This window comes from Sprattus sprattus (assembly GCF_963457725.1).
Source record: "Sprattus sprattus genome assembly, chromosome: 15".
Lineage (NCBI taxonomy): Eukaryota > Metazoa > Chordata > Actinopteri > Clupeiformes > Clupeidae > Sprattus > Sprattus sprattus.
In genome coordinates, this window is record NC_137913.1 from 23,459,592 (window position 1) to 23,474,635 (window position 15,044).

Consider the following 15,044-nt stretch of genomic DNA (forward strand, 5'->3'; position numbering starts at 1 on the left):
AGTGAGCCACTAAAACTAGACTGGAACATCGCCCTCTATGGCCCCCGGAAGCCCTCTCCCCCTGGTGGATCAAAATCGACCCTCGTCGCCCTGAGAAGATTGGTCAAATAAGCATCCTTATGTAGCCTACTGTAGGCCTAATTGTGAAATAAGCGTATTACAGTGTTTACAGTAAAATACATAGACTGCTTATGTGAATTGTTACTGATCTGTAACCCACAGCGAACATATCAGTATTCTCTGTTCAAACTAAGATTATGACATTTCATTACTGCTCTTATGCTTTCAAAGACGTGTGAATATGATTTGCTCACTTTGATCTGCACGCTGGTGTTTTTTTTATGAGCGATGCAAGGTTTTCATAGCAACCGCCCAGTTTCCGTTTGCATGGCTTGATTAGCCTACTAGGTAGAGGATGGATAGTGACGTCCCCGGCAATATTCATCATTGCCTCAGATGTTCATTTCGGCTAGCGCGTCTAGTAACGTAAACCTCGAATAAATATCTGTAGAATAACACAAACGAGCTATAGCTGACTGGAATCGATTGATCTGTTAGGCTACTGGTACCTATCCCTTTGAAACCTACATAGACAATCTTTTTGGGGGAACTCAGCAGCAACATACATGGATTTATACGGGAAGGTAAGGCTGGGCGTTAATCAGCCTTTATTGTATTTGGTTAAAAAAAAAAATAAGCATTTGGAAGGCCTATTTCACCCATTTTTCAGAAAGGTTAATAAAGGTGTTATTATTTCGATGTTTGCGGTTATGAAACATTAGGCATATTTCAAAACCCGTCTGTAACCTACAATCAGGAAGTTCCTCGCTAGGCTAACTTAATTTATGGTATATTGTATCTTGTTGTATCTTGAGAATACGTTTGTTCGAAAAGTAGATATAAGATGTCCTATGTGTTGAATACAGTAGTTGATTTTGCCTACTACAATTCCCATGTTCCAAAATCATGTGACGTCCATCCGCTCGCTCTTTGCATTCAGCATATAGAGGGGGGACAGTTCCCAGGTGCTGAAATAGAAGGTCTCACGCGATGTTAAGCTAAACTCAAACATTCAGCCCTACTACGTTATCCAGAGCATATACCGGAAATTGCTGATTCTCACTCTCGATTACTCTTACCTTTTTCCAGATGGCTGCGACGCAAGATGGGAAGCAAGAAGGCTCTGATCAGAACTTCGATTACATGTTTAAATTATTAATCATAGGAAATAGCAGCGTTGGGAAAACGTCTTTTCTTTTTCGCTACGCTGACGACGCATTTACGTCAGCCTTTGTCAGCACCGTGGGGATAGACTTTAAAGTGAAAACCGTCTACAAGAATGAGAAGAGGATCAAACTACAGATCTGGGTATACCTTTCGTTTCTGTTTGCGTGCTTGTGTGTGTTTGTATGTGTGTGTCAGACTCAGAGAGCTCTAAGTAATCAGAATCCATCCCTGCTGAGATAGCAAGCTAGCTTTATTCAGTATCTCTCAACAATGCTTTGCAGTAAAAAAAAAAAATTAAAATACGGGAAGGAGCCTAAAGCCATTGAACCAAGGCCTTTCTATTTCATTGTAACAAAGCCATGGTGCCCCTTTGGCTAAACAGCTGTTTCTCTGTGTACCTTTTATACCTCACCCAGAATCCTGTAGAAGATTATAAAACAGCACAGATGGAAAAAAAAGTGTTGACAGACCCTGAGGTTTCACAACTCTTTCAAGATTGAAATAATATCTTCCAGTCAGAGCTCTGGACTGCCACAGAGTGCTATTTTCAGATTTGAGTGTTGGATGGGGGTGGAGTATAATGTGTGGATGTGAAGGGTGAGGGTATGTGTGAGCAACGGTGTGAGGTAGCATATATGTGAGGATGTGTGTGTGTCTGTGTTTATGTCCATGTTCATATTGTGTCTTTCTCATACTGTGTGTGTCAGTCTCTCTGTGTATCTCATTACCATATGCAGATAAACCTCATGTAAACCCTCACTTTGACAATATCTTCCCCCTGCAATACTATATCCTGGTATGGACACACACCCAGGGCCTTAGTGCCTGGGCAATGACCAGTTGTCACACTGATTGGATTGTCACCCGACTCAGTTGTGTATTCTGTCATAGGATACAGCTGGCCAGGAGAGGTATAGGACCATCACCACGGCCTACTACCGCGGCGCCATGGGCTTCATCCTGATGTACGACATCACCAACGAGGAGTCCTTTGCTTGTGTTCAGGACTGGTGAGATAAAACTTGCCCGCTTCAGGCTGTCACTCTTCTGGCCCGTGACTGTATCAGCAGAATGTCTTTTAAAGCTGACTCAGAGTGAAAGTTTGCTCTGGTTGATGTTATCTTTGGCACTGTTTGCAGAGGATTCAAAGTGTCTTATCAGGGAAAAAGACACTGAGCGAATGGGCTTTAAAAGGAGCAGTCAGGATTTTTCTGTGTTACCACGTGAATTGTGTGTTTCCTGAAAATACTGAAGAATGTTGTCAAGGTTCTTGGAGCACAGTGTACCTGTCTTTCTTTATGCTATGTTACTGATGAAGCATACATCTACAAATGGAGTTGATTTAGTCTGTCAGTGTTTCTCAGTGTTTCAGTGAGTGAATGATATCCCTTTCTCAGGTCAACCCAAATCAAGACATACTCGTGGGACAATGCCCAAGTGGTTCTGGTGGCGAATAAGTGTGACATGGCAGATGAGAGAGTGGTGTCTGTAGACAGTGGACGGCTGCTGGCAGAACAATTGGGTAGGGGAGACAATTATCTATCTATCTATCTATCTATCTATCCATCCTCCCATCCATCCAGGAGGTAGGAGTAATTCCGATCCAGAATGTTTCAATCAAAAGTGCATCTTCAGCTGTACAAGTTGAGGTGCTACTGAGGCCAGCTATCTATCTATGTATCTATCTATGTATCTATTTATCTATGTATCTATCTCTCTGTCTGTCTGTCTGTCTGTCTGTCTGTCCGTCCGTCAATCCGTCAGTCCGTCCGTCTGTTTATGTCTGTCTGCCTGTCAATCTGTCTGTGAATATAGTTAGCTAAAGCTCTATGGACAAAGGAAGAAGTGATGCTGATCAGTCCAACCATTTATCCTCCAATTCCTCTTGAAACTCTGATACTGAACAGATAAATGCCTTATTTTCCACAGTCTTTCCCATGTGGCTTGTGCACAGTGTTTATCTGACAGAGCTCGCCGAGGCACGGCTCACTGTGCTGCCACACCAGATGGCCTGCTCAGTGCTGCTCGGCAAGTGTGATGCCACTGTTCTCCATCTCCCCCCTAATTTAATCCCTCCTCCTTTACTGAAGGGTTTGAGTTCTTTGAGGCCAGCGCCAAGGAGAACATCAACGTCAAGCAGACCTTTGAGAAGCTGGTGGACATCATCTGTGACAAGATGTCCGAGAGCCTGGACACCGACCCCGCACTGACCTCTGGCTCGCCGGCCACCAAGCTGACGGACAACCCCCCACCCCCCCAGCAGCCCAACTGCGGCTGTTAATGGCCGACCATCCAGCCGTCACAGTGGAGGGGAATTCAGTGTATCAGTTTGTCATCTAAAAATACAAGTCTATTTCACCCTCAGTGACATGCAGTAGCCAGTAGCTTGAATTCCACGCACGCACATTCCTCTCCCACTAGTGCCAAAATGTTACTTTGGATAGGTTTTAGAAGAAAAATGTATGTTCTAAAGGACAGCTTGGGTCAGGCATAGTTTGTGCCTTTAACAGTAAAATATACCCATAAGGTTCATTCACTCACCACTAGTCAGGATTAGTCACAGACGAACTATTAGGAGTTTGTGTACCTTTGCAGAAATGGCAAACTGCATTTTCTTTTCATTGCATTTTCAGTACTTGGGTCCACACAACATTACCAACCTGTATATTACATCACTGACCTTTATTCTCTGCGCTGCCTGGCTTCAGTGCTTACTGGTGAAGTTCCTTCATAATTGCTTCCCAGTAGGACTGTAAATGTTTTAGAGATCCGTCTGGAGGTCAGGTAAGAGTCCATTTGAAAGCATATTAGTCCTCATGTTTATGAAAGAGAGTGCTTCACGAAGAAGGGCACTGGACTTTTTTAGACAGGACACAATGGTGTCATTCCCATACACATAGACTGTTAGTTAACTATTACATTTAAACCAATCAAAACATGACTTTCAGATACACATTCAGAGATGACCCTTTATCGTGATTATATCCAGTGTCGAATGCACCTTTCTGTGACTATCCTGATGCTGTATCAGCCATTTTAGTTTCACATGGAGCATTCTAACAGTACCGTCTGATGCTATTATTGTTAGCACTAGTCCCATGTGTCTCAGGGGTGGACATCTATTAGTGTGTGAATATTGATATGTGCTTATTTATGTACTCAAATAATATACGCTCGTACAGTTTCATGAGGATGGCAAATGGTGCAGGTGTGTAGTATGTATGTATTTGTAGTTATATTTTCCCTCTATTTTCTAGATTGGTTCACAACCTGTAGTGTGTATGTTTGAGAAGGAGTTACCAATCTTTCAATCGACCCTGCCAATCCTGACCCATGTTAACAAGAGTATAACCCCAAACCACCGTACATTTGCTCACTGAATAAATGTCTCTGTGAGAGTGTTGTGCTGCATCCCACTGTATGTCTCAGGTCACCCGTGGCCCTTCAGCTGTACTGTATTGTGGTTGTGCCAAATGATAAGCCATAGGAGAAATACTATTACCTTCTACCCTTGATATCTTAATATTCTCTGACATAACTGTCATTCTGGTGTGATTTCCCTGTATATATATATATTTCCCTATATATATAGCTTCTAAATGCACAGTTAATATTTATTTAAGAGCATTCCCTTAAGGAAGAGTGGACCAAATCCATACAGTTTAGTAAGAACTAAAACAAAGAAGGCCCTTGTCAGTCCACAAATTGTAATAAACTGTACCTAATTTAACTTGTCATTATTGGTTATTCAATAATTGCAATTTATTTATTATTCACAAATATACTTATGTTTCACTGTTGCTGTTTGTAAACATAGCTAGAAAGCCTGCTGACATAATTGTTTGTTACAGTTTGATTTTGACTGAAAGATGGAATGGAGAATAGAAATGTTTTGTGTAGTGCATTATGTCAAGACGTTCATTTGGAATACTCATACAAGGAAGATGTCTTGGACCATTTTGAAAATGTGAGGTTGTGGTATTAAGGTTTATCTGCTGCTAAATATTATGGTGGCATACATCACTTTGAATCCCACAGACATAAGTGAACATATGCCAAATCCTTTAATGATTAGACTTTCTTAAATACAATGTCCCTCAATGGCACCGTGTGCTTGATCTGATTTTTTCACACATTTTCACGTTTCACTTGCATGAGTCTATACTACCCCCTTGTGGACAATGACAGGAGTTAAATGTTTGTTCATAAAGTGTCATTCAAATGCGCAATAAATGACTCTGAATGGCAATTCATTAATACCACTTAATCTCAAAGTGTTAGAAATGCCAGATTTATTACTTGGAATAGTTTTGTCCTTAGTATGCATATTGTGAATGCCTTATACAGGAGAAAGGGTCCTGATTATAACCCCGCTACAGCTATTTATGTAGGTGATAATATGTAGTCAAGCCGGAAAGTCACCTTCTCCATGTTTTATTACATTACAGACTTATACTACAATAGATTGAGTTCATTGTTTGCCACAAACATCTCCACACAATAGGCAATAATGACGAAGTGAAAACAGGTTTTTAGAAAATATGCAATTAGATTTTACTGACAAAAATAGGTTATTAAGGGGTTACATATCTGTACACACCCTTAGCCTAATACATGGTAGTTTCAAGTCTTCTTGGGGAAAAGCTATGAGCTTGGCACACTTGTTTCTGGACATTTTAGCCCATTCCTCTTGGCATGTCCTTGCAATCTCCGTCGGGTTGGATGGGTAGTGTTGGGTACACAGCCATTTTCAGCTCTTTCCACAGATGTTGGATTCAGGTCTGGGCTCTGTCTGGGCCACTCAAGGACTTGCACAGACTTTCTCCAAAGCCACTTCTTTGTTCTCTTGGCCCGTCTTCCCAGATTGCTTGGCGGAGCGGCCAGGTCTAGGAAGATTCTTGGTGGTTCCAAACTTTGTCCATTTATGAATGATGGTGGCCACTGTGCGCTTCATACCCTTCTCCAGATCTATGCCTTGACACAATCTGAGGTCTGCAGATAATTCCTTTGACCCCATGGCTTGGAGTTTGCTCTGACATGCACTGTCAACTGTGGGCCCTTATATAGGCAGGTGTTGGCAATCCAAATCATGTCCAATTAATTGATTTTATCACAGGTGGACTCCACTGAAGTTGTAGAAACATCTCAAGCAGTATCAGTGGAAACAAAATGCACCTTTGGGTGTCATAGCAAAGGGTGTGCACAATTGTGTACATATGATATTTTAGATTTAGATTTTTTAATAAATTACCACAAATGTCTTAAACCTGTTTCACTTTGTCATTATTGGCTATTCTGTGTAGAACTTTGAGACAAAAAATGAAATCAATCTATTGTAGAATATGTCTGTAACTTAATAAAACCTGGAGAGGTGAAAGGGGTGTGCAGACTTTCCGGCTTGACTGTATATGTAGGGTAGGCATCTGACTTCTCATTTATACTTTATACAAATATAACCTTTGTACAGTTTAATTTATGACATTAAATGATTGCAGGGAAACTGTTCTAATTTGATGATGATGATGATTTTGTGAGTGTGCCTATGGCCATGAGAGGAAAACAAAATGATTGTGCAGTGTAATGTTTTAAGGGCTTAGAACCTTATCTGGTCAAACTGTATAAAAGTTTGTACATCTTTACATACTATGTTTTAACGGCAGAACGTATGAACGTATGAAAACTGCGCTGCCCTACAAAGCCAAAGAGCAGTAAGTGCAAAAACCCCAAACTGAGAAAAACAGCTTTTTGTGTTTTTTTTTCACCAAGTAAAAGTTTTAAATTATATTTAACAACAAAATGTATAATTAGATAGATTAAAGTGAGGTGAACACCACCCTTTAAGTTTTTTTTACATTTTTGCAAAATCTGGTAATTTTATAGGCTATACTGCGTTTTGCCTTTGTATTACTGCTTAAAATTACACACGCATACATTAAGGTATTGCAGTAAGATGACCATAATCACTCTTTTTATGGAAAAAAACTCACAATATTTTTGATGTAAAAATGTTCCTTGATGCCTAAGCAATGGAACAAATGTGTATTTTATGAACATTAGTGTAAAAATGAAGCAAAATTATATTTTTGCATCATAATGTCAGAGATTATTTAAATATAATAAAACCAAGGCAGACCGCAGCAAGGGCAAGTTGAACCAAGGCAGACTGCAGCAAATATGACTGGAACCAAGGCAAACTGCAGTAAAAGCATGTAAAAGCATGTAGAACCAAGCATGTAGAACCAAGGCAAACTGCAGTGAAGACATATACTGCACTTGGCTTGGTTTTACTCTACTTTTCTATACACACTGCAAATTTAAATTGCAAATATTTACATGAAACAGTTTATTGATCAACATAACATTTTCACAGATTGAAGAGCTGACCCTGCACTTTCAATTTCTGCAAAAAAAAATTTTGGGAAAAAATGCACATACTGCTCTCTGCCTTTGTAGGGCAGTGCGGGTAAGAGCACATGTCTGTTTTACAGGTAATTTTTCTGCCTAGATTGCTCGCTGGGACTATTCTTCCAGAGAAAATGGAAGCAGTATTCCGAGAACCAATCTTCATTGTTTGTTCCCCTATAAAGCAATAAAGTAGAATTAGGGCCCTGTAATGTCTCTGCTTTTGATGACACCTCATCTATTTCCTGATCGCAAACTTTTGTTGCATTTTCTGTCAGTCAGCGGCAATTCCATTAGATTGCGCTTCCATTCTATTCAGGTTTAGCACATTCAACGTACCAGGGACGTGCACAGAAATTTTGAAGGGCCATTGCTCGGACCTGAAAAAAGGGCAAAAAAAAATCACACAGACTGTATGGAGAACTTAGAAGAACAGGGTCTTTATTAATAGTAATAAATAAAACACCCAAATACAGTAATTCATTTGAGCATGGTATCATTATGTGGAGAACATTCCAGCCAGGGGTCATCATCACTACCAGTGGGCTTGAAAAGAGCACCCTTCTGCATTTTTTTGGCAAATGGCAAGGCCTATTGAATGTGAACATTTGATAAAGGCCTGATTGAATTTAAGATTGTATTTATGGATTCTGCCTCTCCATCATAATATCCTCCCTTGTTGGCATCATGTCCTGACTTTCTGTGTCGTCTCTCCTTTCCCTGTTTTCCAAGTCTGTTCTGTTCTCATTTGGATCTGGCTATAGCTCTTTGTCTGCAGTTGATGTACTAGGCTCATCATCTGTCAAATTATATAGTATTGTTATTACCATTATCATTACTATTATAAGGCCCACTAAAAGCAGTGGTACTTAATTCTGTTCTGTTCAGGCAAGATCTTTGAAAGTATCTCTAAAATAGAAAAAAATTAGCATATGACTGTTTACCCTGTACTTTCTAGCATGGTCCTTTCATCTCATATTTGGTAATCAGCACTTAGGTCTATCTGTCCTATGTGTCTCCTGGTCCACATTTTTCTCTGGTCTGGAGGCTTGTACGGGCCAAGTCGCTTTTTGCGCTGCGCTCTATAAGCTACGTTTACAGTATGTGCCCCTATGAATGCCCCAGATCATTTTGGATAAGAGATATCAAAACTGTGAAAATTCCCAAGGGATAATACTGCATCAGTACTCTAGGATGTGCGATTCGCACACCAAGCAATGTCGACGAAATAAACTATGAAGAGGCAAAAGCCATCCAGGGCGCAATTCCAAAAATAAAGAAAGGAAGAAGAAGAGAAACGTGCCAAGGAGAAAGCTAAATCCTTAAATCCTGTTCTTAGCCAAGAATGAATCCCAGATAAGAAACTTTCATACATGCCAGAATTGCCCTGGACACTTTAGTGGAGTTAAGAAGAAAAGATGCACCTTATCATTGAGAGCCTTCCTACTCCCTGTCTCATAGTTCTTTAAGGATTTTACAGAGGCGGGTAAATAAAAAATATGTCCAATGTCCATTTATTATACATTATACAAAAAAAAAGACGTTTCAAAATTTGAGGGCCAGCCAGTCACAAATTGCCTTGCCTAGGGCGCCAAATGTGCAAGGGCCGGCCTTGCTGTCACTGGATTAATTTGTCCCAATTTCCTGTATGGTGATACGCTTAGCAGGCCTGGCTGCAGCATGGTTGTATAAGCTTGCCACTGCTTGCTTGTATGCATACCACAGGACAACAATAGCACAAAAGTAACCTATTCGTAGCCGTCAGAGTTATGTTGGTGAAGATATCAACACATTTAGTAGCAGTAGGGATTCTAAAATAGTAGAAAGGCCAATAAAAATAACAATAGTTGTAATACTAATAAATAAATCAAAAACAAACAAATTAATAAATACAAATAATTAGCATTATGAATTCTACTCTGTGAATCAGTCATTGTATAACAAGCAAAAATGTTCTTGCATGTAAAACAAATTAGAGAGTATGGTAAAAAAAAAAGACCTGCAACAGTATCCCAATATGAATCTTTAGGACCCAATGAAACACCAAGAAATTTCGCTTAGACAAGTGAGCATTTTGTTTGTGAGTTTTGCACTCCAGTGCCACCGTGTGTATAAGGTGCAAGCTGCAGAGAAATAAAGATGCCCCAATGACAGTGTCAACCCATGCTTTATTTAATCTGTTGTATATAAAAACATTTGTATTCAATTTTGTCATTTTTTTACTGAAGGTGTATCTTCTACAGTTCTATCCAATAGACTGCAATAAACAAGGAATCCAATAAAACAACTCTATAGTCTTGTGAAATCTCCAGACAAGTTGGCATTCAAAAAAAAGGAATCATAAACCCCCAAAAGTGGTGCTAAAAAACAAAAAACTAAAGTTCAGTTTGTGCATTCTGTTTTTTTCTCAGACAGATAACACAAAACTGACAGGTACCCACTGATTTCATTGATCCAGGGCTGTAAGGGTCTACAGTATGTGTCAAAATAAGAGTCTCCATTGCTAAACACAATTTTATAAAGGTACTGCCTCCATTACACATCAAAATATTACGCCTTCCTTTTTCTGAAGGAAAGATAAGTGTTTTCAGTATTATATTCTAAAACATATTGCATGACACATGGACGTGTTTTCAGTCTATAAAGTCTGGGTGAACTCGTGATGACGTTGCAGGTCTGTTTAGGTTTCAGTCAGAAAGAAAATGCAGCAGCGACTGAAACGGAACATTCTTTCCTCTTATAGCTTCCCACTCATGCACTGCAACAAAACCTGTACACAGGGAACATACTACTGGCCTGTATACAACAACAACAACAACGACAACAACAGAAATGGTCGCGTTTTGTCTTCACTCAGTCACTCATGCTTTCTTCCCTCACCAACCCTTCGAGGTCTGAGACTTTTTTTTTTAAGAAAATAAAACATTGTGTTTCTATTAAAAGACAGTAACGAACACTACAGAGGGGCTTTCGACTCCAGCTGATAGTATCTCTAGTGCAGCGGAAAGGAAGATGAAAAACCTAAAATGTTACACTTAAGGCACAGCCCTTGGGCCAAGAACAGAGTTTGAGTTTGCTCTACAAAAAATAATTTGGACTCTTTTGTTTTTTCTTCCCCTCCCCCTACCTTCTCCAAACAGAACAAGCTATCAGGAGACCGATATCAATGAAATTATTTACATTGAATAAGCATGTATAATAAACATTCTCTCAACAAGAGTTACGTAATACAGCAACACCATCACCATAAGGGATGATAGAAATGTCAGTCATTTACAACAAACAGCAACATGGTAATAACAATATATATATATATATATATATATATATATATATATATATATATATATATATAAATATATATATAAAAATGTGTGTGTGTGTGTGTGTGTGTGTTTGTGTGTATATACATATATATTATATTTTACAGAACAATAAATACATGTTTGTAAACAGATTAAATGAGTTACTGTTGTGAAAGTAAGGTTGTCAGGTGATAATGAAAAACAGTTGGCACAAAGAAACCAGAAATAAATAAAAGAAAAGACCTTGATGACATTATTTTAAAATAAGCTGGAGTTACTAAATTTGTACATTGTCTTTTTATACAGTGGATAATCAAAAGATATTTGGGTAGAGTCACTTGCAAGTCTGCTGTTAGTAATGCTACAGTTCTACAGTACTGCGTTGTATGTCAACAGCATATCAAACAACCAATAGAAAATGTTCAAAACAGAAAATTAAAAATATGTAATGCAACCCAACATAGGTAATGATGATAATGTTATGATACGTTTCGTTGTAATAGCAAAAGGTTTCATGAAATAATTGGATGGTTGGCTGGTCAGAGTGCAGCATTTTTCAAGCCAAGAGAAAAAAAAAGAAAAATTTGGCAATTTTGGAAAAATAAGTAAAAGAATAGAAATATGTAAGTTTGGCAAAATTAGTGGAGACTGATTGTCCGGTGATTTCATGAAAATGAACAACGTAATTCCATTTGGTGACATTAAGTCCATATCAGCAACCTGCACAGATGTCCTCATGCAAGTGACGCAGGAAACAGCTGTGCTTTGAATCGGATGAAAACCCACTAGACTTAATGGAACAATAACAAATATAAATCATACAGAGTAATATTCAAAGACAGCATCTCGAAGCAGAGCAGAAAACAACACTGAGGAGGGTCAGGTTTAATACCACGATGATGCATCCCAAGGTGCTACGTCCACGTCCATGGCATTCTGAGCGTTCACATTCTTTAGAGGCATAGTTATAGGTCATGGGGATGATCAGTGAGAGTGGTGACAACTGTCAATCAACAATATCACTCATTTCCACCAACAATATACACACACACACACACACACACACACACACACACACACACACACACACACACACACACACACACACACACACACACACACACACACACCCACACACACACACACACACACAAACACTCACACATACACACGTCTATGCCAAAATGTGCTAGAAAAAAAGCGCCACATCTGTCATGACTTCAGAATCACCCATGTGACAAATGCATGTATAATGTGGAAAGAAAGGGAGTGTTTATCTCATAGAAGTGCAAAATTCTGCTCCTCTGTAACCACGGTAACGACACAAACCAGGTCAATGGAACAGAGTATCTCTTTGACAGTCCATCAGTCTATTACCTCACTTAATCTAAGTTAGCGGGACCTTACGGAAAACAATTCAAGGATGAAGAGCTGCAGACACAGTTGATATCTAGGAAGACTTGAACTTGTTAAACTTTTAAAAAGTGTGGTTATAAATTGTGGGTACATTTCCTTTCCCACTCAGTAGCCTTTTTACTTCTTTCAAACTAAACACGTTTTTGAAAAGCACACCTTCGTCCCACTATTTGCACATTAGCTTCAAGACACAACCACAGTCTATAGAGTAGTTTTGGCAAGTTCTTTCTAAGAATACAGAAATACTGCCTTCCTTTTTCAACCAAGAAAAGGAAACACACATGAACAGCATCTACAGTAGATGCCTGGTAAAGCACTGAATAAATAAAAAGTCATTTTCACACATTTGAAATATTTCTTTTTCTCTTCAACTCAAAATGAGAAACGAACTAATGAGCTCTGGAATGGACTGAAATCGATTTTCCTGAGTGCAAAACTGGTGGGATTTGACTTGGAAAGCGTGACAGAAGGCGTAGGATAACCAGTAAAAACCAGAGAGCTGAAAGTGAGAACTGTTTACACATTGAAACCATTATATTACCCAAGAAAGAAAAACAGAGAATACAAAAACCAACAAAAATACTACACAAGTCTTTTAGATTGGATGTAAATAGATAAAAAAGTCACTTGCTCGCCTTCCGTGCGTCATGTGTCACGTGTCAGCGGTTTTCCCCTCATTTTCCTCCCCCTCTACCTCATCTTCCTCCTCCACTAAAACACAGGGGTCCGAACTCTCCCCTTCTCCCTCCTCTTCCTCTTCTTCCCCCTCCCCTACCTGTTCGTCCAGGGGAATCTCGGTCGACTCCGAGTCCTGCGTGCAAAGAGTTTTAGAGTCACTGCAGCTGTTGTCGTCGTCATCCTCCTCCTCCTCATCCTCCTCCTCTTCCTCAGGCTGGCTGCCACTGTCCTTTTCCGTGTCCGACTCGCCGTCTTCCTCTAGGGTGAGCTCAAACTGGAATTTATCGGCCCCGCCGCCAGGCCTCCGCCCCTCCTCCGTCTCGTCCAGGTGAGGCGAGGGGCTCTGGGGGATAGTGCTCTGGTACCACTCCCGGTTGTCCTCCAGTGTGTCCAGGATGTCCTGGGCGTCTGGGTGCACCAGGTCAGCCCAGGTCTCCCACAGCGGGTGGACAATGTAGTCAATAAATCCCACCTTAAAATATAAACCATTCATAACGTTCAAAAACCTTTCATCTTTTTAGGCGTGATTAGAACATGCACATCATTACATTACACAGCCAGAACACAGCCCAAAAGTCTTTCTTTAGTTTCCCTAATGTTTAACTTTCAAATGATAAAAGCCATTGGGCCCTAATTTCATTGACAGGCAAGTCCGTTGTTCAGGAAACAAAAGCTATTATGCACCCGTGTTTGGGATCTTGCTTATGAAATTAAATTAGCTAAATGATTTTGGCAAGTTATTAAATTAGCTTTAGTTCATGCACAGCAGACTTGCCAGTTGCCCCGTCAATGAAATAGCACTAGGGCCCATAGCACAAGTGTGCTGTCTGGGCCACTGCTAACTGGCAGCTCCTTCTTTTATCCTGTACCTGTGACTTCTCCACAGAGGCGTTGTGCTTGTCACACATGGGGCTGATCTCCATGCCGCGCTCCCGCTCCCGGTCGCCCTGGGTGAAGAACTCCTCCATGATGCGGTCGGTCCACTGCCGGTACAGCTGCAGGGGCTTGGTGGGGTTGCTGAGGTCGGCGCAGTGCACCATGTTCTGCAGGACCTGAGGGACCACACACAAAGGACATCGGGACGTTAGAATAAAATTGGATTTTGGGGATGACATTTCTGTTGTTACTAGTAATACTGTGGACATGCTCTCCATGCTGGACACCACATTTCTGTCAACTGTCAACTTTTCAGATGCAGAAAGAATTCAGATTCAATTTGATGAGATATATAAAATATATTTTCTTCCAGACTCCAAAATAGTTTGGAGAGGCAGCTGCAAAGTATAACAAGACATATATGACATGCTGCTAACAAGCTCTACCCCACAAAGCAAATGAGTCACTCTGACGTGTGGGACCACGCACTAAACGTATTTATCCTATACATGGACATCACAAACGTCTGTTCTGCCTCTGTGTGGGTTATATCATAATTACTGCGTGGTTGAGCAATTAGTCACATCGCAGCTGATTATGAAGTGATTTTCCAACTCGCAGGTGGCCTGACGAGAACCTGCGCGACTGCCACTGAACCGCGTCAAGGCACAACGTCAATGATGAGGTAGCTGTGTATAACTGCTGTGGAGATGAGACTGACTGACCTGTATCCGGTCTGAGTAGTTGTCCAAGAGTAGAACTCCAGAGCTGGTGACTTTTTTGGTTTCAACCATGGTCTTCAGATCGGCCAACAGGTTCATGTGCTTGGACATGTCCGTTGCTAAGACCTTGAGAAGAAAAGAACAGAAAACATGGTGGTGGTCAGAGAAGACAGGGGAGTGTTCATGTGACCTAATCCAAATCCGATTGGCTGCTGCTGCTACTCACAATGTCAATGACCATCTTCCGCAGGGATTGTCTCTGTTTTTTGGTCAGATTCTGGAAGATGTCACAATTCTCATCCTGCAGCAGCTTGAAGCCCACAGCCAGGTGGTGGTTCTCCAGCACCGACGAGTCGTTATACATGAGAGCCAACTCAGAGTCTGTGACATGGAGAGAAAGAGAGAAAGAGAGAAAGAA

At 40.5% G+C, this 15,044-nt stretch overlaps 2 protein-coding genes across 7 annotated transcripts in view; one reads left to right on the forward strand and one right to left on the reverse strand.

The window, feature by feature from the left end:
• Positions 1–626: 626 nt before the first annotated feature.
• Positions 627–3,508, forward strand: rab3c (RAB3C, member RAS oncogene family; the record flags this gene model as incomplete). Its single annotated transcript, XM_080852758.1, has 5 exons — positions 627–644; positions 1,150–1,368; positions 2,119–2,237; positions 2,625–2,749; positions 3,318–3,508. The coding sequence occupies 5 exons, from the start codon at positions 627–629 to the stop codon at positions 3,506–3,508; spliced, it is 672 nt and encodes a 223-aa protein (XP_080708884.1).
• A 7,509-nt stretch (positions 3,509–11,017) lies between these two features.
• pde4d (phosphodiesterase 4D, cAMP-specific) overlaps positions 11,018–15,044 on the reverse strand; it is a gene marked incomplete at its 5' end in the record, with an annotated part of 110,488 nt that continues 106,461 nt past the window's right edge. For all 6 annotated transcript variants that reach the window (XM_080852200.1, XM_080852201.1, XM_080852204.1 and 3 more), the window contains 4 exons: positions 11,018–13,500; positions 13,898–14,080; positions 14,630–14,752; positions 14,853–15,007. In XM_080852200.1, the coding sequence (XP_080708326.1) occupies positions 13,003–13,500; positions 13,898–14,080; positions 14,630–14,752; positions 14,853–15,007 (959 nt within the window). In that variant the 3' untranslated portion in view covers positions 11,018–13,002. The remainder of the gene's footprint in view (positions 13,501–13,897; positions 14,081–14,629; positions 14,753–14,852; positions 15,008–15,044) is intronic.